The sequence below is a fragment of the Protopterus annectens genome, chromosome 5.part1 (genome assembly GCF_019279795.1).
Source record: "Protopterus annectens isolate FY-2018-M chromosome 5.part1, PAN1.0, whole genome shotgun sequence".
Classification (NCBI taxonomy): Eukaryota; Metazoa; Chordata; order Ceratodontiformes; family Protopteridae; genus Protopterus; species Protopterus annectens.
In genome coordinates this window covers 531,198,918-531,222,752 of record NC_056736.1, presented here as the reverse complement: position 1 = coordinate 531,222,752, position 23,835 = coordinate 531,198,918, and the positions used below count along the sequence as shown (strand labels likewise).

At 39.0% G+C, this 23,835-nt stretch overlaps 1 protein-coding gene across 2 annotated transcripts in view; it reads right to left on the bottom strand.

The window, feature by feature from the left end:
• GRAMD1C (GRAM domain containing 1C) overlaps positions 1-23,835 on the bottom strand; it is a 961,713-nt gene that overhangs the window by 553,726 nt on the left and 384,152 nt on the right. For both annotated transcript variants that reach the window (XM_044073151.1, XM_044073150.1), the window contains one exon: positions 16,665-16,848. In XM_044073151.1, coding sequence (XP_043929086.1) covers positions 16,665-16,848 — 184 coding nt within the window. The remainder of the gene's footprint in view (positions 1-16,664; positions 16,849-23,835) is intronic.

Genomic DNA, 23,835 nt, shown 5'->3' with positions numbered 1-23,835 from the left:
TGTAGTTCATGGAGATGGCAGCAACACATTGTAATTATCAATGTTTGTGACACTGTAGTGCATGGAAATAACTGCTTCACATTGTAATTATCAATGTTTGTGACACTGCAGTGCATGGAGGCAATGGCTTTATATTGTAATTATCAATGCCTGTGACACTGTATAACACAGAGATAGCAGTGTCACATTATAATTATCAATGTTTGTGACACTGGTGCATGACGATAGCAGCTTCAGATTGTAATTACCATGTGTGTGACCCTGTAGTTCACAGAAATAGCAGCTTCACATTATAATTATCAGTGCAGTAGGTCCAATAGGAACATAATGAGGTTTTTCTTTCTCAGAATGTTATAGCAGCAATGTAATTCAACAGCTATAATGTTACTCTGACAATCACAGAGACCAGTAGATTCCTAGCAAAAGTCAACAGATGGTCAATTTGACAAAAGCTGTGCCACTTATCTGTTTGTTTGTTTGTTTGTTTACTTTTTGTTGTTAATTCCATGTGTAGGGGGTGGTAACTCCATTTCCACTCTTTAAAGAATCACTAAGTTAAGGTGTAACAGCTACCCCTTACTGATCGAGTTAATGAACTATATATCAATACATCTACACAACAGAATAAAAAAAGCCACACAGTGTGGGGAAAATATATCTAGGTGGTTTACCTATCTGCCTATATACAGGTGTTGCTCTATATCTCTGTTCTAAATAATGCCTTTGCCCCACCAGGCTTAAACGAAGCATGTAACATTTCGGTAATATTAAAACATAAAAGTTACCTTAGACCTTGATAGTAAGGTCGTAAGTCACTTGATATACAACACGTTTGCTGGTTAGCTTTTGGTGTATCGAAAAACAACTTATTAGTTCGTCAATGTCTAAAACTTAAAAATAAAAAAAAAATTTTTAAAAATTTTTTAAAATTTATATATATTTTTTTGTCATGGTGGGCTTATCGACACCATGTTGTTACTTTTTCATTTAGGTAGGGTTTGTTGAGTATATTTTACTATTTACTATTTTATTATTTACCATTTTATTATTTACAATTTATGTTGTAAAAACTTTTAAAAGTGGACATGGAGACTCGTCTGTATATAGTGTATGGGGTTGCATTGTTTGAATTTTTGGTTTTGTCATGTCTATGCATGGGTTTGCTTTTAAAGTTGAAAACGCCAGGTATTATACTTATTTCATTTGTACCCTGGCGTTTTGTTTAATTAAGTGATGAATATGAGCCTCACCTGTAGAGGAAATGATGTAATTAGATTGTGTTTTGAATTGTTATAAAGCACATAGTGCTTTAATTTTAAACTGTCTGAGGAAGCTACTGTTTTAACAGTGGCGAAAACGCTTTGAATAAAGTACGTTTACTTACTTTTGGTGTTCTGCGCTACATTCCAGTTTTGTGTTTATCTGTTCTAAATAAAATATCCCTTGGACCTTGTAGGAGAAATTAAAAAAAAAAGAAAAATCAGTTCCCAAACAACAATACACTGTCAACTACTGCAACTGTACAAAGAGAAAAACATGACAGTCAACAGAATAAATCATTCCTATTTTGAATCTACGCTTTTGTGGGTCCAATGTCCTGCATTATAGCCCAGTGTTCACAGTCCTCACCCAATATACATGTATGACCAGATCAATAACAGAAAAAGGAGGGAATCAGCATAATTATTCCCAGACAGTAATGATATCTAAGAAATATAACACAGGAGTAACCTGAACGAAACATGACATGAATAGGAACTTCAGCAAATGATAGGGGGATGCAAAACTGGAGGTACACTGGATGAAAGTGAGTACAGACAAAACTGTTGTAATGACAGCAAATGGGGGAAATCAGAAGAAGCTGAGAACTGAAATAGAAGGGAAGATAGTGGAACAAGTTAACAATTTCTAGTGTCTGGGAGAGGTGGTTGAAGAAAAGTCATCTGAATATGGAGCTGAAATCTGGAATCAGTGGGCTGCAGCCAACTGTCACATGAGTGTCAGGGATAGTGTATGACAGAAGGATGCCAAAGAAACTAAAAAGTAAGGTGTACAAAACAGTAGTTCGAGCAATACTTCTGTGTGGTACAGAAACCTGAGCAATGAAGGCAGTGCAGCTAGGGAAGCTAGAGGTGATGGTGACGCAGTGCCTGACATGACTTGTAGCTTTTACACATTTTGGGAAAGATGAGAAAAATGAAAATATCGGAGGAGAAGCCCAAGTTGCTCCAATTGCAGAGAAGGTCACAGAGAACAGGTTATTTTTGAGCACATGTGCAGGAAAGCAATGGACAATATGGTGAAGAAGAGCTGTGTAGAATAATACTGGCACCCTCTACTGGTTCAAAGGTAAGTACTAGGCTATCTGCCTGAAGGCATTTATAAGCCTAGCCAGAATGTATTGGCTTTCACCGCCCCCTTAGAGTAGTTCCCTGTGCCTCTGTCCAGCGGAGCCACTGAAGTGATCCCTGGGGTAAACTTTCTGTTTCCCATCCACTCATCAAGGTTTCTCTTGAAGAAGGTTAGCGAGGAGCTCTGCCTAATGTAGATTGGAATCTTGTTCCAGAGCATGGGAAGTCTCTGGGACAGGAATCTATCCCTCCAGCACATCCTATTTATTGTTGTGGTGAGGTTTACATCCCTGGAGCGTGTGGCTCGAGGGGATATAGTTTTCTTTAGGTAGAGCATGTCCATCAATTCTGGGTTGGACATGGCCTTGTATGTCAGGCAGTGATCACCTCTGAGTAGGCATGCAACCAAGTACAGCTGGAGTTTCTTCAGTCGAGCTGCATAGGGCATTTGCTTAAGGCCAGTGATCCTCTTGGTGATGTACTTCTGTGGTCTTTCCAGTTGTTGCAGGTGTCTTGTAAGGTGCATCCCAAATAGGGCATTGTACTCTATGATGGGTCTGATGAGTGATGCATAGAGGGGCCCAATGACCTCTGTCGATCTGGATGCAAACCCTTTTGTGATTAGGTGACCCACATAGAAGGATTTTCTAACCACTTTGGCAATGTGATTATCAAAGGAGAGGTTACTATCTATACTTGGATCCCCAGATCCCTTATTACATCTTCTGTATTTTGTGGGCTACCACCTATGTGGTGGTTTGTGGGTATTTTGTTTTTTCCAAAGGGGATGACTATGCACTTTTTGGCATTTAGCTTGAGGCCATGGTTTTGACACCAGGTATCTGTCTCAGTGAGACCCTTTTGGAGGATGTCTGTGTCAGCCGGAGAGTCAATTATAGCCCCTAGTTTGCAGTCATCTGTGAACTTGGTCAGCTATAGTCCTCCATTGTTTGCCTGTACCTCTGAGAAGTATATGCTGAACAGGAGGGGTCCTAGGACTGAGCCCTGGAGAATGCCACTTGTAACCGGTTTAGAGTCAGACCTAGCTCCCACAACTCTTACCATGTGGATTCTGTCCATGAGCCAGTTGGCAACCCATCTCATGACATAGGGATTTATGTTTAGGCTGGTGAGCTTGTCTATAATACCTGAGTGGGGAATGATGTTGAAGGCCTTTGTGAGGTCTATAGCCTTGGTAACTGTCTCAAAGACATCCACCAGGTTTAGGAGGCATGATCTGCCCTTAACAAAGCCAAACTGGGTAGGGTCCAGTGTTTGGAGGATCTCAATGTCTCTGTTAATGAGATCCATGATGATGCGCTCCATAGCTTTGCAGACCAAGCTAGTCAGGCTTATAGGGCGATAGTTCCTGGGGTCCACTGTGGCTCCACCTTTGTGGAGTGGAATAACCGTTGCTGTGCGCTACTCTGTGGGCACATAGCCTGTGGAGAGGCTGAGTTTAAACAGTGTCTTTAGGTGAGGGGTTAGTTCATCTTTGAGCTTGTGTAGGACGCAGCCTGGGACACCGTCCAGTCCCATTGATGCTGTGATTTTGGCTTTGGAGAGGGCTGTTTTAACCTGATTTTGTGTGATTTCAGGGGTGAAGTTTGCACTGAACCTGTCTGCCAGGATGATGGATATATCGGTCGGTTCAGTGTATTTTGTGCCATTCTGCACTAACTCCGAGCAGATCTGAGAATTGCCACTTAGATTATTGACATAGCTAAAGAATACCTTGTGGTTACATAGCTAGAGAATGCCTTGTGGTTATCTTTGGAGCCCATGGCAATTTTTCTTTTGAAGCTAGCCTTGGATGATTTTATGAGGGAATGTAGTTTCTTGCGGATACTCATCACGGATGTCTTCCCTTTTTGGGATTTTACTCTTTTCTGTACTAGTTTCCTCCTTCTATTGTATAGCTTGTTTATGGCAGGGGTCCACCAGACTGGTTCCCTTTTCTTGGAGGAGTGAGTCGTTTTTTGTTTGGGATAACACAATCCATGCATTCTTGTAGGTGCTCGTAGAGTGCATTAGTAAAGGATTTTGCAGCTTGGACAGCGTTATCCTTTAGCATGGGGGCTTTGAAACTTCCCACCTTGGTCTTAAGCAACGTGAAGTTTGCTTTTGAAAAGTTTTTCATAGTGGTTTCTTTGACCGGGGGTGGTGGTGGAATGTGGATATCCAGAGTGATTAGTTTATGGTCAGATCTAACCAGCGAGGTGTTGACCTCTGGTGTGGAACACCGGTCACCCATGTTGGTGATGACCAGGTCCAATATGTTGTCACCTCTGTTGGGGGTGTTGACCAGTTGATCCAGGGTGTTTGAGTTTATAAATTGTAGGAAATGTTGGGCAAGGGAGTTTGTACTTGAGTAGTTCTCCCAGTTAATGTTTGGGTAATTGAAATCACTCAATATCAGGGTGTTTGGTAGGACCTTTATGTTTCCCAGTGTTTCCAGGAATGCGGAGTGGGGGTCCTGAGACATGGTGGTTGATCTGTAGCAAGCTATAATTTGAATAGCAGTTTTGCCCGTTGTTAGTTGCACATGGATGATCTTTGAAGCATCGTGCTGTGCCACTAACCTGGAGGTGTGGGTATCCTTGATGAATATGGATACTCCCCCACATTTTGTATTTCGGTCCGGGTTTTGTGGCAGAAATGTATGGTACAAGTTGTAGCCTGGTAGTGCTGGGGTGTTCTCTGGAGCCTTAAACCAGGTTTCTGTTACCGCACATATATCGCTTTTCTCCATACTGAGGAGTGCCTCAAGTGCCTGCATTTTGAGGTTTAGACTTCTGGCATTGAGTAGCATTACCTGCAGTTTTTTGTTACTTGTGCTATTTATGGCAGTGGGTTTGTCTTTTGAGCCTTGCCTACAAAAGGCACTATGGAGTTGGCAAGAGCCTTGGCCAGTATTCGAAAGCCTAAGGGTGACAGGTGCAAGCCCTCTCTAGCGAAGCTGTGTGGTTTGTCGAGCATGTCATCCCAGGCTGACAGACACTAGATCCCCTTTGAATGACACCAGAAGCTTAGCCAATTGTTGAAATTAATAATTTTTTCTCTATACCATGGTATCATTCTTGGTGAGGGCAGGATGCTACTCAGGGTCAGGGTCATACTGGCCGGGCTATGTGATCAGAGAGCTTCTCCATGTCTCTTTTCCTGTAGTCCAGGGAGGTACGGCTCAGGTCATTCACACCAACATGGACAATGACAGAGTCATATTTGTATTTGTTCTGGAGTGACCTGAGTGCTTGTGTTATGTGGTGGATCCTGGCACCTGACAGGCAGCTAACTGTAACCTTCTCCTTGTTCAGCCTAGTGAGTGAGATGTCAGTGTGCCTGACTACAGAGTCACCTGTTACTAGTGTGTTGGGTGTGTTATTTTGTCTTAAGGGCTGTGATTGTGTGGCACACTGGTTTTGTGAAGTATGTGTTTCATGGTTTGTGTTGGGGGTGGAGGTTGCTTGGATGTCTGTGCTGGAGGTCTCTGTTGCTTTTGCAGATTTTTATTTAGAGCCTCCGAGTATGTTTTCATGTACTTATGTGTGTTTTTTGCCAGTGCTGGTTTCATAGGTCTATGTGAGACTGGTGGGGTGATCTAAGTAATTCCCTTCTCCTCTTGACTGCCTGGTCCAGTCTTGGGTTGAGAGAGCTTAGCCTCCAGTTTGGCTGTATAATTGCATCTCTCACATGTAATAGTGTTTGGTGGAAGGAGGAGAGGGTTGACTGTGTACATGAGGCAATTGTAACATTGCCTCAAAATGCCCAGATTCACCAGTTGGACTGGAGAGTACACCTGAAACTGCCCTTTGGACATGCCTGGATAGGTACAGTGAACTGTTTTACTGATTGGCTGGTAAGGTCGAATAGAGAGCCTTGTCCTTCTCTACAGTATAGGGGGGTCTAGTGCTAAGGTTTATTAGTGCTAGATATGAGTTTTGAGCAAGTGCCGGGATGAGAAGTGAATGGTTTGAGTGCTTAAGTTGAAAGTTTGTCTAGTTCCAAGGGAAGTTTTAAAGAGTAGACTTTGTAGAGCCGGGAATAGTTATACCCTAGCAAACCGGTGCTGCCCGGCACCCAAAACCACGCAAATGTGGGTTTTATAGCAGGGAAATGAAAGAGAGAGAAATTAGCCCAAAATGGCCAATAAACTACTAATTTCTGGTCTGAAACCACTCCTCCAGGGAGAGATAGGCTGCTCAAAGCTCCCCCTCTCACAGTGAGCAGAGAAACTTCCTTCTATCCAAGTAAGGTATGGGCAAACACAGAAACTTGTAACACAGCCCTGAGTTCAGCACTGACCTTAAAACTGGACTATACTAGCTTTGAAAGGCAGGAAAACAAGTATTTTTTTGTTTTTTTTTCCAGAAAATAAAGCAGATACAATCAAAAAAACATTAAATGCACAGAAATGGCTATCACATTTAAGTGTGTAGCCTACAACAGTTAAACAGGTAATTTAAACATAAAAACGACTCTAGTAAAGTGCAGGGAGTAAAATAAGTACAATATGTAGCTGAAAATCTTTTTAAATCACAGAAACTTTAGAAAATCAGTTTTAGGCAGAATTAGCTAAAGGCAGCAAGAAAATGCAGAAAAATGATACTTAATCACTCCAAAGTCTCTCTTTTGTCTCTCTACTGCTGTTTAGTCACATATTACATACAAAATAGGGTTTCTTTTTTCATAGGTTCATAGGTAGGTAGTAGGCTTTCGGCCCAAGGGCCTAAGTAAGCCTAGCCAACAAGGTTCCCTGGCTTAAACCACTCAAGACAGTTATTTTCCTGTGCCCCTGTCGAGCAGAGCCACAGAAGTGATCCCCGGGGTGCATTTCCTATTTCCCATCCACTTATCAAGATATTTCTTGAAGAGTGCTAATGAGGAACTTTGCTTGACATAGAGGGTTAGCTTGTTCCAGAGTATGGGAAGTCTCTGGGACAGGAATCTAGCCCTCCAGCATGTCCTGTTTATTGTGGTGACAAGGTTTAGATCCCTAGAGAGTATAGCTTGGAGGGATTGGGATTTCTTTAGGTCTAGCATGTCCAACAGCTCTGGGTTTGACATAGCTTTATATGTTAGGCAGAGATCAGCTCGGAGTAGGCGATATCCTACACAGTAAAGCTGGAGTTTTTTGAGATGGTCAGTGTAGGGCACCTGTTTGAGGACAGTAATCCTATTTGTGAGGTACTTCTGTGGCCTTTCCAGCTGCTGCAGATGTCTTGTGAGGTACATTACAAAAGGGGCGCTGTACTCTATAATGGGTTTAATGAGTGTCGAGTAGAGGGGAACAATGACCTCTTTTTTCATAGATGAGAATCCTTTTGTGATGAGGTGTGCCACACAGAAGGATTTCCTGACTACTGTGGTGATGTGATTATCAAAGGAGAGATTACTGTCCACCTGGGTCCCCAGGTCTCTTATCACACATTCGGCGTCAAGCAGACTGCCACCTATGTGGTAGTTCATGGATAGAGTTTTTACCAAAGGGGATGACAATGCACTTTTTAGCACTGAGCTTCAGGCCATGGCTCTGACACCAGGCATCTGTCTCAGTGAGGCTCTTCCGTAGGATGTCCACATCATTTGGGGACTCAGCTATGGCTCCTAGTTTGCAGTCATCTGTGAACTTCATTAGCCAAAGGCCTTCTGTGTTAGCCTGTACATTGGAGAAGTAGATACCAAACAAGAGAGGTCCCAGGACTGAACCCTGTGGTACTCCACTTGTCACTGGTTTGAAGTCAGATTTGGAGTCTGCAACTTTTACAGTGTAGGTTTTGTCAGTGAACCAATTGGCAACCCATCTTGTGACATAGCAATTTATACCTAGTTTAGTGAGTTTAGCTGTAATTCCAGAATGGGGGATGGTGTCAAAAGCCCTGGCGAGGTCACCATCCCCCACCTTACCCTCGTCTACAGCTTTGGCGACTGCCTCAAAGAAGTCAATCAGGTTCAGGAGGCATGATCTGCCTTTCACAAACCCAAACTGGGTGGGGTCCAGGGTTTGGAGGTTACCATTGTCTTTGTTTATGAGTTCCATGATGATACATTTCATGGCCTTACAGACCAGGCTCGTCAGGCTAATAGGGTAATAGATCCCTGGATCAATGGTGACTCCCCCTTTGTGGAGTGGGATAACTGTTGCTGTGCGCCATTCAGTGGGCACAAAGCCTGATGTGAGACTATGAGTGAACATGGTGCTTAGGTGGGGAGCCAGTTAGTTCTGAAGTTCATGTAAAACGCAGCCCGGGATGTTGTCCAGTCCCACGGATGCTGTGTTTTTGGCTTTAGAGAGTGCGGCTTTTACCTGCATAGTTGTAATTACAGGGACTCTGCATTCTTCCTGTATAGATATGGGCCCTTTAGGGGGTGAGAGGGGGGTAAAGTTAGCACTGAACCTATCTGCCAGGATGTTGGCAATATCAGTTGGTTCTGTAATTTTCATGCCACTGTGCTGTAATTCAGAGCAGATCTGGTTGTTGCCATTGAAATTCTTGACATAGCTATACAATGCTGTGTGGTTGTCCCTAGAATCAGTGGCAATTTTGTTTTCATAGCTAGCTTTGCAGGATCTTATAAGGGATCTCAGCTTCTTACTGAGGCTGACCAGGGAACTCCTCCACTCATGGGATTTTTCACTCTTTTGCAACAGTTTCTTCTTTCTGTTGTAGAGTTTGTTTATGACAGGAGACCACCAGATTGGCTTCCTTTTTTGGAAGATAGCGTCTTGGTTCTGTTTGGAATAGCATGATCCATGCACTCATGTAAGTGCTTATGGAGTGCATCTGTGTAGGATTCAGCAGTCTTAACTTTACTGTTCATCTGCATGGGTGTCATGAAGTTCGCCACTTCTGTCTTAAAAAGCATGAAGTTGGCTTTGTTGAACTTTTTTACCGTGATTTCCTTAATGGGGGCAGGATGTGGATATCTAGGGTGATTAGCTTATGGTCGGATCTGACCAACGAGGAGTTGACTTCAGGTGTGGAACACCGGCCACTCATGTTGGTAATGACTAGGTCTAGGATATTGTTGCCTCTAGTGGGGGTGTGGATAAGTTGATCCAGGGCATTGGATTTTATGAATTCCAGAAAGCATTGAGTGAAGGAGTTGTTACATGAGTAGTTTTCCCAGTTAATACTGGGTTAGTTGAAATCACCCATTATTAAGGTGTTTGGTTGAACCCGAATATTTTCCAGTACATCAAGAAAAGAGGAGTGGGAATCCTGGGGCATGGTGAGGGATCTGTAGTAAGCTAGAATTTGGATTGCAGTTTTGCCCAGAGTTAGTTGCACTTGGATAACCTTGGATGCATTATGCTGAGCAACTAGCCTGGAGCTGCGGATATCCTTAATGAATATGGACACACCTCCACCTTTAGTGTTCCGGTCCAGGTTAGGTGGCCGAAAGGTATGGTATGAGTTATAGCCTGGTAATGCAGGGGTACTCTCTGGAGCCTTGAACCAGGTCTCAGTCATTGCACAGATATCAATGTTCTCCATTTTAAGGAGTGCCTCGAGGAAGTGCATTTTGAGATTTAGACTTCTAGCATTGAGTAGCATTACACTCAGTTTTTGCTTGCCTGTTCCTGTTATGGTGATGAATTTGTCTTTTCTTTTTTTCTTTGTTGTAATGGGAGAATACATACAAAAAGAAAAATACAGGGGAAGCAAAATGGAAAAGTAAAAGCAAGAGGAAATGATGGTATCCATCAAAGAGATGGCTGGATTGTGTGATAAAAGACCTGTGACAGTCAGGCATGACTATAGAAGAAGGTAGGAGAGTGGCATTTAATCAGGAGAGATAGTAAGAGTTGACACAGCATTCTGATCCTATGCAGGAAATGGAAAAAAGTGGGTTGTTGAGGACAATGATGATGATGACATGACAAGACATGTATAATGTAGGACTACTGTACCTCATGACAGGAGAAACCCTAAACCACAGGCCAGGCTACTTTCAGAAAATGATGACCAAAAGGCTTTGCATTACTGGGTGGCTTTGGCATAATGGTTAAGGTCTTCACTTTATAGACACTTGATACAGGGTTTGATTCTGACCTCAGATTATTGGCTAGGCTTAAAATAACCCTTTAGGGTAGTCAGCCTAATATTCACCTATGAGCTTTTTTAATTTCTCCAAGTCTTTTGGGTTTCTACTAACTAATCTAAAAGGGTGGCGAAAGCCAAACACACCCTGGCTAGGCTTATAAGTGCCCTAGGGCAGATAGCCTAGTATCAACCTATGAACCTAATACCATGACAGATGTGGACCCCATTCCTAAGTCAAGTATGGCTAAAGTTAAAAAAATTAGTATCATTTCAAACTTTGACGTTAGCCAGAAGTGCTCTTCGTAGCACCCACAGTGTGCATGGAAATGACTCCATCTACAATTCATACAGAGTTACATGTACTGGTAACATAACAAAGTACGACTGTAAATTCTAAGACCTGTTGCTTCTACTACAATTCAAACTGTGTAGATATCCGTCCACATTGCCCTAGTTTCTGGCTACAAATCCTAGTATTTTATGACTTTGTCTCTCTCTCTCTCTCTATGTAAGACACTGTAGTCACTGGGTGTAGCAATTTCACTGATCAATGCTACTTTTGTCTTCTTTTCATGGACTACGATAATCTGGTTTTCTTGCATCTATTTTTTGAACTGTTAGTAATGGGTGATCCCATGTGATATAAACTTCATCATTTTGTGTAATGCCATGTAGCTGATGTTTCCAATTTTTAACTACTTCAGCACTGTAATGTTTGCACAATCCCCAATGCAACAGTCTTACCACATCATTATGCCTTTCATTATACAGTCCTTCTGCCATTGGTATATCACAGCTAGCAGCAAGATGTGGGACTGATTCCAATTCTGTTTTACAAAACCTACATTTGTTCCTACAAGTTCAATGGACTTTGAAAACCAACGTGTACATAGTCCACTATCTTGGGCCGCCAACATTAATCTTTTGTCTTTTGGTTTAAATTCACCTCTCCTTAACCATTTCTACATTCTATTTGATCAACATGAGGTTGCTTCAAGACTGTACAATGCTTGCAGCTATATTTATGCATTTTCCACATTTCCTGCCTTCTCACCCGATTTTTCATCTTATATTCTTTCTTTTGTTTTGTTTTTTTTTTGGCATATTCAGTTGCTGTCTGATTTTTATCTGCTTCTGGTGAGATTTCCATTCCTGCTTGACACCGATATGCTTCTGCTAAACTAAGTATGGATGTCATCTTAGACTTATTCTCCTCGTGTTTTAAAACTTTCACTACACTTGGGTCTTGACAGGTCAGCAGAAATGTATGCAGTCCTACAATTGTAAATCTATACATGTAGTCAATTTATATGAGGCCCATACCTCCTTCAGAATGGGGAGTATATAGTCTTGGTATATATCAATTTTTATAAATCGTGTAATGAGCATGTAGCATCCTTCTTGGTTTCCTGTCCAACCAATCTAAAACCTTTAGGGCATAGCAATAACTCTAAATCTGATCTGTAAGTTAGGACAATAAGAGCAATTGGTTTATAGCTTGGATTTTTTTCCTGGATGTTTTCAGTATTAATTTACGTCTTCTAAAATATTCCTTACCAAGTTTTATTCACATTTATGCATGTCTTATTATTGATCCTTCATCAATTCCCAAATATTTATACACTCCCTCTTGCTCTAGTTCTTTTATACCACATTCCTGTCCCAAACAGATATTTTCTTGGCACTGCAGCTTGCTTTAAAGGTGGCTTTTGCACATTTATCAAGACCAAGTAACATTCTTATATCATCTGAAAAAGTTTTGACCACTTGCAGTTGTGCTTTCAGTTCCTCCTCTGATTAACTATACAGTTTTAAATCATCCACAAAAAGAAGATGAGAAGTCGTTAAACTTTGCAGTTTTCTGGGGGCCAAATTGTAGCCATGAACTAATCTGTGAAGCAGACAGCTTAATGGGTTTAGGGCAAGACAAAAGAGCGGCGGTGACAAAGAGTCACCCTGGAATATACCCCTTTGAATTTTTATCCCTGAAATAATAATTTGTCCTCTATTGTGGCTTAACTGCAAAGTGGTTTGCCACTGTTTCATGGTTGCTATAATGTAATCGATCAGTGTAGCGTGTTTCTTATACATTTTAAGCACTCTTTTATCCATGAATGTGGGATACTGTCAAATGCTTTTTTGTAGTCTATCCATGCCATACTTAGATTCTTCCCCTTTTTACAGTTCTCCATTATAACTTTATTTAACAACAAATGATCCTTTGTTCCATATAAATTTCTTTTATTACCCTTTTGTTCTGTTGCCATCATTTTGTTTTCTTCTAAATCACTATAAACTCTGTTGGCATCAATTCCAGTATATAGCTTATACATCGTTGGAAGGCAAATTATTGGTCTATAGTTTTTAGGATAGCTTGCAAGTTCAGTCTTAAGTAGGAGTATTGTTTTTCCTGTTGTTAACCAGGTTAGGGGTAGGCATATAAACCGTTTTTACTCATGGCTAAATCTTCATGTAAAGATGTTAATACTTTCAGACAGAAGTTAGGTACTGCATTTCAACCTGGGGTTTTCCAGTTAGGAGGTTTTCTTAATTTTGTTTCAATTTCTCTGGCCGTTACTTCATCCCATTTCATATCCTGTACATTTGAACTTCTTATTCTTTCTTTTACTTCTTCTAACCATTCAGCATCTTTGTTTTGTTCCACAGGATCTTAATAGATACTTCTCCAAAATGTATCTATTTCTTTTTTTGGTGATGTTTCAATTCCTTTTGCCTTGTTTCCCAATTATATATAAAACGTTTCTGGATCATCAATAAACTGCTTATTTTGTACTTTTCTTTTATATATTTTCTGCATACGTTTTTCTGCATGTGCTGATATTTTTAGTTTATTTGTGATAGTGGATGATAAATCCTGAGCAGTTATAATACTGTGCATTGCTTTTAACATGTCTATATTTCTGAGTATTTTTGTTGATCTATTCCCTCTTCTATACTCTTCTAACAGTGACACTTCTTGTCTTAATTGCTTTATAGTTTTCTCTATTTGATAATTCCATGATGGTATTTGATTTCTCCCCTTCCATGACGGTATCTGATTTCACCCTTTCCTGTCCCTTACTGCCCTATGTTTTTGTGGTAAGACTTTATCTATTAGTTTAGTTGCATAGTAATATATCATATTTACTTCTGCTATGTTGCATGAATCTCTACTGACAGCCCTAATTACTGTGTTCATTTGTTTTCTTAGACTTCTAACTTTTTGTGTTTTATTGACTTTCTGTAGTCTATTTCTTTCATTGATCTGAATATCTCTGTCCATCTCTATTAAATGAAGCAACACTTCTGTCAGATCATTTCCCTCTAAACTGAGGGCACATTCTTGGTTCTCCATTTCTTCATATGGCACCTAATTAGATGTTTTCTGTTCCACTGGTTTCTCCTTAATTTGGGGATCCATTCCACATATCCATATCCTGCTGTGATGTTACCAGAGTTAGATGTTCTACACTAACTCTTTCACTTCATAGGTAATTCATAACCTCAGTTTCTATTTATTTAATTTCTCCATTACTAATCCTATTTTCTATTTTTCCTCCTTGTTTTCTTATTTTTGTATTGTAAAAATGTCAATATCCTGATGCCTTTGCCTGTAGTTCGCTTCAAATATCTTTGGTGCTGCTCTTGTATCAATTAGTTTTGCTTACTCCTTTGCATATGTATTGTACCACATTAAATCTCTTTTTCTTTCCCATGTCCATATTTCCTCTTCAGGTGTCTCCTGCTCCTCCTGTTTCTTCTTACTTGGGGGGACTTGTTCCATCAGGCTGTGATGACTAAATCCTTCAATTAGCAGGCAATCCATAACTTATTCTACCTTATTAATCTTCTATTCTACATTCCCTGTTTGTGATCTTATTGTTTGCATCATGAAAATTTCCATATCTGGATGCCTTTGCCTGTATTTCTCTTCGACTATCATTGGGGCTGCTTTTTTGTATTGATTAATATGGCTTTCTCCTTTGCATAAATATTGCAACATATCAGATCTCTTTCTCATGTCCATATTTCTTTTTTTATAACTTTCAAAAATCTCTAGGTTTTGTTCTTTATATTTTAGAACTTCTTCAGCCGCTTCTTTTTCCAAGTGGCCTAAGGTTTCTTGGTCTATATACGTTTTTTTTACAAATCTTGTATTAATGAACACACATTTTACTTGAAGCTTCTGACAGTTTTTCTTGTGCAAGCATTTTTCTTTCCTCTGATTTGTCTCTTAATCTTTTTGTATATCTTCAGTCTAAAAATTCTTCTTGCATAATAGTAACAATACATAATTTCTTTCTTATTCTCAATAGTAGTCTTTATGGCTCTTTTTTGGCCCATCAGTTTTTGTGATTTTTGTGAACTACTACTTCCTTCTACAACAGGGGACCATCCAACCCCTGGGCCTGGCCCCATTGTAGGAATGTTTCCATGTCTTGAGGATTCTACATGGCCATTTTTTTGTCAAATAAATACATTTTCCATTCCTGGCACCAGTGCGCCCACCAAAATTGGGCACTTTTTTATCCTGGGTCTTGTGCACACAGTTATCATTTTTATTTTTTTAATCTACATCTGTCCATGATATACGTTGTATAAAATACATTCTATATATCGGTGTCATCTTGATGAGATTGTGTGGAAAACAGGTCCACCTGGTGAAGGTACTCGCCAAGACCTCAGGATGAATTAAATTCCAGCAATACTACTCTCTTTTACCTGTTGATTTACAACCTCTCCATTTGGATGTATGAGGGATGACTGCAGATACCTCAGAGCATACAGGGGCAGATGATCAAAGTAAACCAGGACGGAGATGCTGGTTTTACAGCAGCCCCACTGGAAGGCAACATTGAATAACGTAACGAGGACACTATTCCACATCACCTATGGCCATGGGGATACTAAGAACCTGAGATGATTTTCCCAGAGTCTAAAAAAGAAGAGGATGCATTTTCCATAAAGAATTTAACATCAATGTACTCAAAATTATTATAAAGGATTCTCAGTAAACATGCATTATTGATCAGACAACAATGTTGTATGACAATTCAGAACAAATACGTCATTATTTAAAAAAAAAATGGGATTCAAAGATGTTGGTTCAAAGTCAGTATTGCCAACCAAGCTAAGAGAGGTACATATTTATGTAAATTTCAGGTTAGTTTTCATTTAAGAACTTAATGCAGTTCATGTATATATGTTGTTCTTTACTTAAATAAAAATGCTAAATGGAAAGAGTGTTGTATACCGAAGTAGTTGGTACCAGGTAGGCATTCCATTGCAAGTCTATACATAAAGATGTACTGAGTTTTACTGTGAATATACACTATAATGAATGCAAAACTGCAGGAATGACTGATATCCCAAGGCAGTGACTAGTGACTGTCATTTGCCTAACCACTGGCAGAGGACAAGGGCTTAACAGGTAAACTGTTTAGCAACCATATGATGAGAAGGTGGCAGATAACTTACAGCTATACAAAGACATACATAGACAAATACATCTGCATGCACACACGCTAAACGTACAAATGCACATCCACGCCTCACCTACAGAAAAGTGACACTCCAAAAATTAAACTGATACCAAATAACCACATGGTTCTTTCATCAAATTCTATAGCAGCAATCCTTTTGTCTTTTAAAGAATGTTTGAATTATAAGTAAAACATTTTTTTTTAATTCATCTGTTCGCCAGGTAAACGCACAAGGCAAAAGCCTTTTTTCAGTGAGTGATCTGACAGCACTGCCTGGTTAAGTGACTTGCTCTCAGTAACAAAATAGGCAAATGGAGACTGACTGAATCAAACCCTGGCTGACATGATGAAGCTCATTAGTAGCTCATATTCTTACTCTTGTAAACTGAGACACAAGTATTATAGAAGCTAGAATAACTATTATAGTCAAGTATATGACAGGATTCCCGGTGTAGGAAATTTTTACAATTTTGATAAGGCTACTTCTGTTTTAAGAAATTATGCTTTTGGATTATTACACAATCTCTAGTAGTTGGCACAGAGGATTGTGGAACTGTTTGCAGTGGTCTGGGGTTTGATTCCCACTGCCTTCCTTGCCCATTTATGTGACTTTGAGGAAGTTACTTAACCAGGCAGTGCTGCCTGGCTGAATCTGAAAATGTCTATGGAAATCAGTGCTCAATCCAGGTAAACAAATATAAATAAAACGCTATATTATTTTTCCTGAAGTCTTTGAAACAGTTATGCCCTGGCAGCCACGACAGAATGATGTTTATGCTTACGTTCACTTGGAACATGTTGGGTGTAGCTTTGGTCAGCTGGGAGATCTTCATTCCCATTCAGATCCAGATTAGTTGGAAATGACCTGATATTCCTCTGATGCCCATCTTTTTCTGAAATGACAGCAGAACTCCTATGGATTTGTCCTTCATTCGGGGATTCCTCACGCTGAACTGGACTTGTGCTCTATAAACAGTAAGTGAATGGGAACAGCAGAGATCACTTAAAAGCAAGAGACTGTCAATTATGAGCCCTTACCAGCAATAAAGAACTTCAATTATATTTATGTTACTTTTGTGTAGAAGGAACACAAATTAACTGTTTATTTTTCAAGTAAGCAACAGAGTAATTGCTGCTATCTCCTATCACACACACTTTTCTTTCTTCCTAAAACAGAAATAAAATTGATAATTTTTATTTCACCCACAGATAGCCAAGCATCCATTTCCCGGGTTCCAGTTGAATCATCCAGTTCTGCATATAATGCATGCCTTGCTGTCATTTCTACTGATACCTGAAATGTAACATGGTTTTAAAACTTAGGCTGTTTTAGTTTCACCATTTCAATACAAAATTACACTTTCTGATGTGATTTCTAAAGCCACCTGTTTGTTTATTTGTTTAGGTATATGGGCTGTATCACAGACCATTGTTTATTTGTTTAGGTATATGGGCTGTATCACAGACCATTGTTTATTTGTTTAGGTATATGGGCTGTATCACAGACCATTGTTTATTTGTTTAGGTATATGGACTGTATCACAGACCATTGTTTATTTGTTTAGGTATATGGGCTGTATCACAGACCATTGTTTATTTGTTTAGGTATATGGGCTGTATCACAGACCATTGTTTATTTGTTTAGGTATATGGGCTGTATCACAGACCATTGTTTATTTGTTTAGGTATATGGGCTGTATCACAGACCATTGTTTATTTGTTTAGGTATATGGGCTGTATCACAGACCATTGTTTATTTGTTTAGGTATATGGGCTGTATCACAGACCATTGTTTATTTGTTTAGGTATATGGGCTGTATCACAGACCATTGTTTATTTGTTTAGGTATATGGGCTGTATCACAGACCATTGTTTATTTGTTTAGGTATATGGGCTGTATCACAGACCATTGTTTATTTGTTTAGGTATATGGGCTGTATCACAGACCATTGTTTATTTGTTTAGGTATATGGGCTGTATCACAGACCATTGTTTATTTGTTTAGGTATATGGACTGTATCACAGACCATTGTTTATTTGTTTAGGTATATGGGCTGTATCACAGACCATTGTTTATTTGTTTAGGTATATGGGCTGTATCACAGACCATTGTTTATTTGTTTAGGTATATGGGCTGTATCACAGACCATTGTTTATTTGTTTAGGTATATGGGCTGTATCACAGACCATTGTTTATTTGTTTAGGTATATGGGCTGTATCACAGACCATTGTTTATTTGTTTAGGTATATGGGCTGTATCACAGACCATTGTTTATTTGTTTAGGTATATGGGCTGTATCACAGACCATTGTTTATTTGTTTAGGTATATGGGCTGTATCACAGACCATTGTTTATTTGTTTAGGTATATGGGCTGTATCACAGACCATTGTTTATTTGTTTAGGTATATGGGCTGTATCACAGACCATTGTTTATTTGTTTAGGTATATGGGCTGTATCACAGACCATTGTTTATTTGTTTAGGTATATGGGCTGTATCACAGACCATTGTTTATTTGTTTAGGTATATGGGCTGTATCACAGACCATTGTTTATTTGTTTAGGTATATGGGCTGTATCACAGACCATTGTTTATTTGTTTAGGTATATGGGCTGTATCACAGACCATTGTTTATTTGTTTAGGTATATGGGCTGTATCACAGACCATTGTTTATTTGTTTAGGTATACGGGCTGTATCACAGACCATTTTCAGCTATGACCTAGGCCAAAGGCACAAGAATGTACAAATAAATTAAATGGACACTCTTTACAAAACGATGTTTACAAACATTTTAGATGAAAGGTGTTATTAAGTATGATATTCTTAACAAGTATACTTGTTTACTTATAGTACATATAAGACAAATAGCATACATAAATAAAGAAATGACTGGGCATACAAACATAGTTGCAAAAATCCCAAAGCTAATTTGCCATTCTCTATAATAAAATTTGGCATATGTGCCATTCTCTATAATAAAATTTGGCATATGTGTATTGAAACAACTATTATCACTTAAAATAGGACAATAAGAAGGTGTGGCCAATATATTTGTTAAACAAGATGGAAAAGACAATTTGCTAGACAGAGATACAGATGATCACAGGTACTCAGTCCCTATAACCAAATTTACAGTCACTTCTCAGTTATTTTTAATAGCAAAGCACATACGTTTTGACAACAACTTGGGGCTGCTTGTCTAATAATAATTTTCACTATGCATTATTTAAATGTCCATGCAGTTAAATTCTAAAGAAGGACAGATTTTGTTTTTCTCCAGTTGCTAGCATAACTGTTTCCAGATAGAAGTTGTTTTCTAAAATGATTTTTACCCTTACTTTCAGATCAAAGGCAGTGAGGGATTTCTGCTTCTGGGGTGTCAGGTGTAGTGAGGGCTGGCAGCTTCTAATCTATGGGGCAGTAATCAAGGTGCTAAGGCTTATAGAAGCCAATAATGAGACAACTACATGTAAGAAGTAACAGTTTACAGTGTATATAACATGGTTGAAAACAGGCTGAAATGTTTCTGAAGGAATAATGAAGATTTATGCCATGGGATGCTTTTATACCAGTGAAATAAGAGATGTTGTACAACTTGAGTGAAGTATTAGCTATGTTAAAACTTGGGATGAAATATAAAAAAGTTTTTTAAACACACACACATACATATATATATATAGTATACTCACACACATGCATACACATGCACGCACGCACGCACGCACCCACAGTTCTGATTTTTGATACAATATACATATTCTCAAGGCAGTAGAGCTAACATCCTGTACAACAGCAAATCAGATTCAAAGGTTTGCTCCTTTGGGCTAGAGAACACCTGCTATAAATCACTTGTCTATTTGTTTCACTTACCTGCAGCTAGCAGTTTAAATACCTTATTTCTAAAGCTGTCCCTCTACTCTTGTGGTACTATACAGCCATGGTTTTTCTATTTACCTTTGTTCATTTAACATATTTGTCAATATAAAATGTTATTCCTTCCTGCAACAGGTGCGCATTTGTTTAACATTTCCCATTTAACTTAATTAGAGGTCTCATATATACTAGTTGTTTTCAAAAGTTCAGGCTTGTAAACTATCTAGATGATTTACCTTCAGTCAGCCAGCTAACATGCATGTCATCATCCTGAAGGTAAACCACTCTATGTTGAAAATGGAAACCTCAACTTCCTAATATGCATGTCCCAAGGATGAACATTGATACATGAAACTTTAAAACAGTCTTTTGCAGGGGGACAAGCCTTCCCATGCCCCCTGCCACACTAATTATATATACCAACTTTGAGATTGCACAGTCCCTGGAGAAAGGGAATATTTCCCTATCCGTGGATTGTGCATCTCACACACTTGTCAACTACCTGTATAATCGACCAAATGTGGTTGGTTAAATAGATGTCAGCCAAACTCCCTGTTGACCAAACCAATGGAACCCCATCTAGAAATAAGCAGTTGCATTTTATTGTAATCATCCTTAGCTCATCAACAAATAAGATTTGCTACACTAAGCGCTGCCTCTGACTGTAACAGATAAGTAAACTACATTCCAAAAGCACTAGAAAAAAAAATATCTCGGTTTGCATGCTGAAAACCTCCCGGTCCTCTCAAGTTAGCATATTGTACTACTAGGTAACTTCAACATAAAATAAGAAAGCAGTAGTCTTAAATCGTTAAAATCATCTTTATGTTGTATCAGTTTTATGCAGCTGATGAAGAGCATTTATTTTCATTTGTTAACCAAGTAGGTGAGTTGACCATAGAACTCTTTTCAACCCTGACCTGAACCAACAGTGAAGTAAATAGTGTGGGAAAAAATAGCCAGAGAATTGTTATGGCTAGGCTTGTTATAGGCCCTAGGGTCGATAGCCTAGTACCAACCTATGAACCTATAAGAACAGTTTAGGTAGTAATATACTGGATGATAGTTTATAAACAGTGACACACACAAATGTGAACAGCAATACAAACATAAGTATAAACAATAAATAATACCGTCACCAGTAGCCATACACTCACATGCAGCAATGCAGAATACAAGTACGTACATAGTAAATCTTTATAAAGAATCAGAAATCATCAGTAAACTAGAAGAAAGTAATATGGAAAGAGAAACTAAGAGAGGAATATACAGGTATAAATAAACAAGGGAAAAGCAAGGACTGAGGAGCAGAAAAGGGAAAGCGGGAGTAGGCAGGAATAACATTGTGATGGGTGACGGAGAACATTAATACGAAATGAGGAAGAAGAAGAATTTTAGAGAGGTTTGGGAGGAGGAGAAGGGGGGGGGTGAAAGAACTGATATGGATGCCACAAAGTGGTTGTTGTGGCATAGTGAGAACACAGGTAAGGACTATGTTGTTACAACAGTGATGCATTTGCACAAGGATGTTTAGGTTAGATCCGCTCATAAGGATTTTCTAAATGTTTGTGCATTAGGAGCATTGCAAATGTTGGAGGATAAGGATTTCCACACAAAACAACTCATTAAAAATGCATTTTGGTATTCTAAATGGTAAAGGAAGGGTTGTATGATGATACAGAGCTATGATTGTTTGCCATGATGGAGTCATTCAACCTGTCCAACATTTGCAATGCTCCTAACGCACAACCATTTAGAAAATCCTTACGGAGTGGATTGAAAGTTTGCTTTAAGAGGGGCACTGAAGTCAAAGTTCGGAAGTTTATTTAAGGTTGTGCTGAAGAAGAAAGTGACCCTTTTAGTGTGTATTAATTGTGGAAAGGAGGATGACAGAGGTGAATTTCATGAGTAATGTAATGAACAGACAGATTTTAGTTTAATTTTTTTAAGAATATTACCATCATGTGGACTTCCAGGAATGTATAGTGGCAAAGGGTATTCAAGGAGAATCATTAACATACTCACAGCACTAACATATCTAGATTCAAGTGGAAGATGGCTGACAGACTTGCAGGAAACATTGACATGAGCAAGTGCCTTTTAGATACTCACGAGTTTATTTGTGGAATGTGAGAGGGGGGGGGTCTAAAAGGATGCCAAAATGTTGTCTAAATTACTGGAGTTACCAAAGGGATGAAATACCTTAAGTAGAAGGTTGCAGCGCAGTCTTTGTGGTCTGCCAATGGAGGTGGTTTTAATTTTACAGACATTTGGAATTAATGCTACAAACCAGTGGACTGGCTAATTAAATAGCTCTTGTAAGGATGCCTGAAGTGATCCCAAGTCTGTGCCTTCTTTGAGGAGCAGGAGGTCATCAGCATCGGAATTTTGAGTGAATGGAGATCAGTCGGAAGACTGTTTATGAAAAGTGAGAAAAGGATAAGTCCAATAATAGAGCATTGTGGGGCACCAGATTAAAAGGTTAGGAACAAAAGATTCACTGAAAGTAAGCTGTATTATAATCTGCAGGTTACACAAGCAATTAGTTGAGATCTGAGAGTTTGCTAAGGAGGAGTGAGTGGTCAATCTGGCAAAAAGCTCTGTAAAGATCCACGGATACAGCCTCTTTAAGCAATCCCTTGTCTAGGTTAGCATAAAGTCACTGGCCATGTGTAGGGTAGTGTTTATTAAAAAATGTAGCTTGAAGGTTAGTATGCTTTTAATTTCAGGGTAGAAATGGAATTGTGTTCCAATGAAAAGAAGAGATCAGGTTAATTTGGGATAATATTATACAATCTATACAAAATGGCACATAAATGAAAGAAACAGACTGAGAAAGACTTGTTTGTAACAGAAAGATGAATCATATATAAAAGTAGAATGAAAGACAAACTTTATTTAGTCACAATTTGACTTACTGGTCAGGAATATTAATGAGTTGGTGGACAGAAAAAACAGGACAAGTAATTCACAGATAATAATGATGTTACATGAAACATGCCTGAATCATAAGGAGCATGAAAGCTTTGTAAAGAAAACTGGGAAGGAGGATTTCTTTGTTAGAATGTCAGGACAGCATAATGTTAATTATAAAAGATACGTGAAGAAAGATTGAGGAACAAATGAAACATAGGCAGGAAGATTTATACTAGGGGTCTATATCATTATTTTGAATGTTCAGATACTCAAATCCCTTAAGGCCTACACCACAATATTGAACCGCAAGTTAACCGAATGTTAAAAACTGTGAAATTCACAATATCGCATTTCCATAGTTGGCCATATCATGTTTACTAAGGTAAAACACCAGTAGAAGATTCCCTTATCCCGTATAGGAAACCAACGTACATGTGCAATAGATACTGACCTTAGGTTTAGAAGGAGGGTTAAGGTAAGTGCCTATATAGTAATACATTTAACGTACATGTGCAATAGATACTGACCTTAGGGTTAGAAGTAGGGTTAAGGTAAGTGCCTATATAGTAATACATTTAACATACATGTGCAATAGATACTGACCTTAGGTTTAGAAGGAGGGTAAAGGTAAGTGCCTATATAGTAATACATTTAACGTACGTGTGCAATAGATACTGACCTTAGGGTTAGAAGTAGGGTTAAGGTAAGTGCCTATATAGTAATACATTTAACGTACATGTGCAATAGATACTGACCTTAGGTTTAGAAGGAGGGTAAAGGTAAGTGCCTATATAGTAATACATTTAACGTACATGTGCAATAGATACTGACCTTAGGGTTAGAAGTAGGGTTAAGGTAAGTGCCTATATAGTAATACATTTAACGTACATGTGCAATAGATACTGACCTTAGGTTTAGAAGGAGGGTAAAGGTAAGTGCCTATATAGTAATACATTTAACGTACATGTGCAATAGATACTGACCTTAGGGTTAAAAGGAGGGTTAAGGTAAGTGCATATATAGTAATATATTTGCGTAGCCCAACAGAAACCTGTTTAAGTTGTATGTAGTGTTGAAAAGCAGGTTTGTATGAAAGCAGTGCTCAGGAAGAGGAATGAGTACTCTGCAGGTAAATTCCTTCGAGCGATAGCTCTACTGTT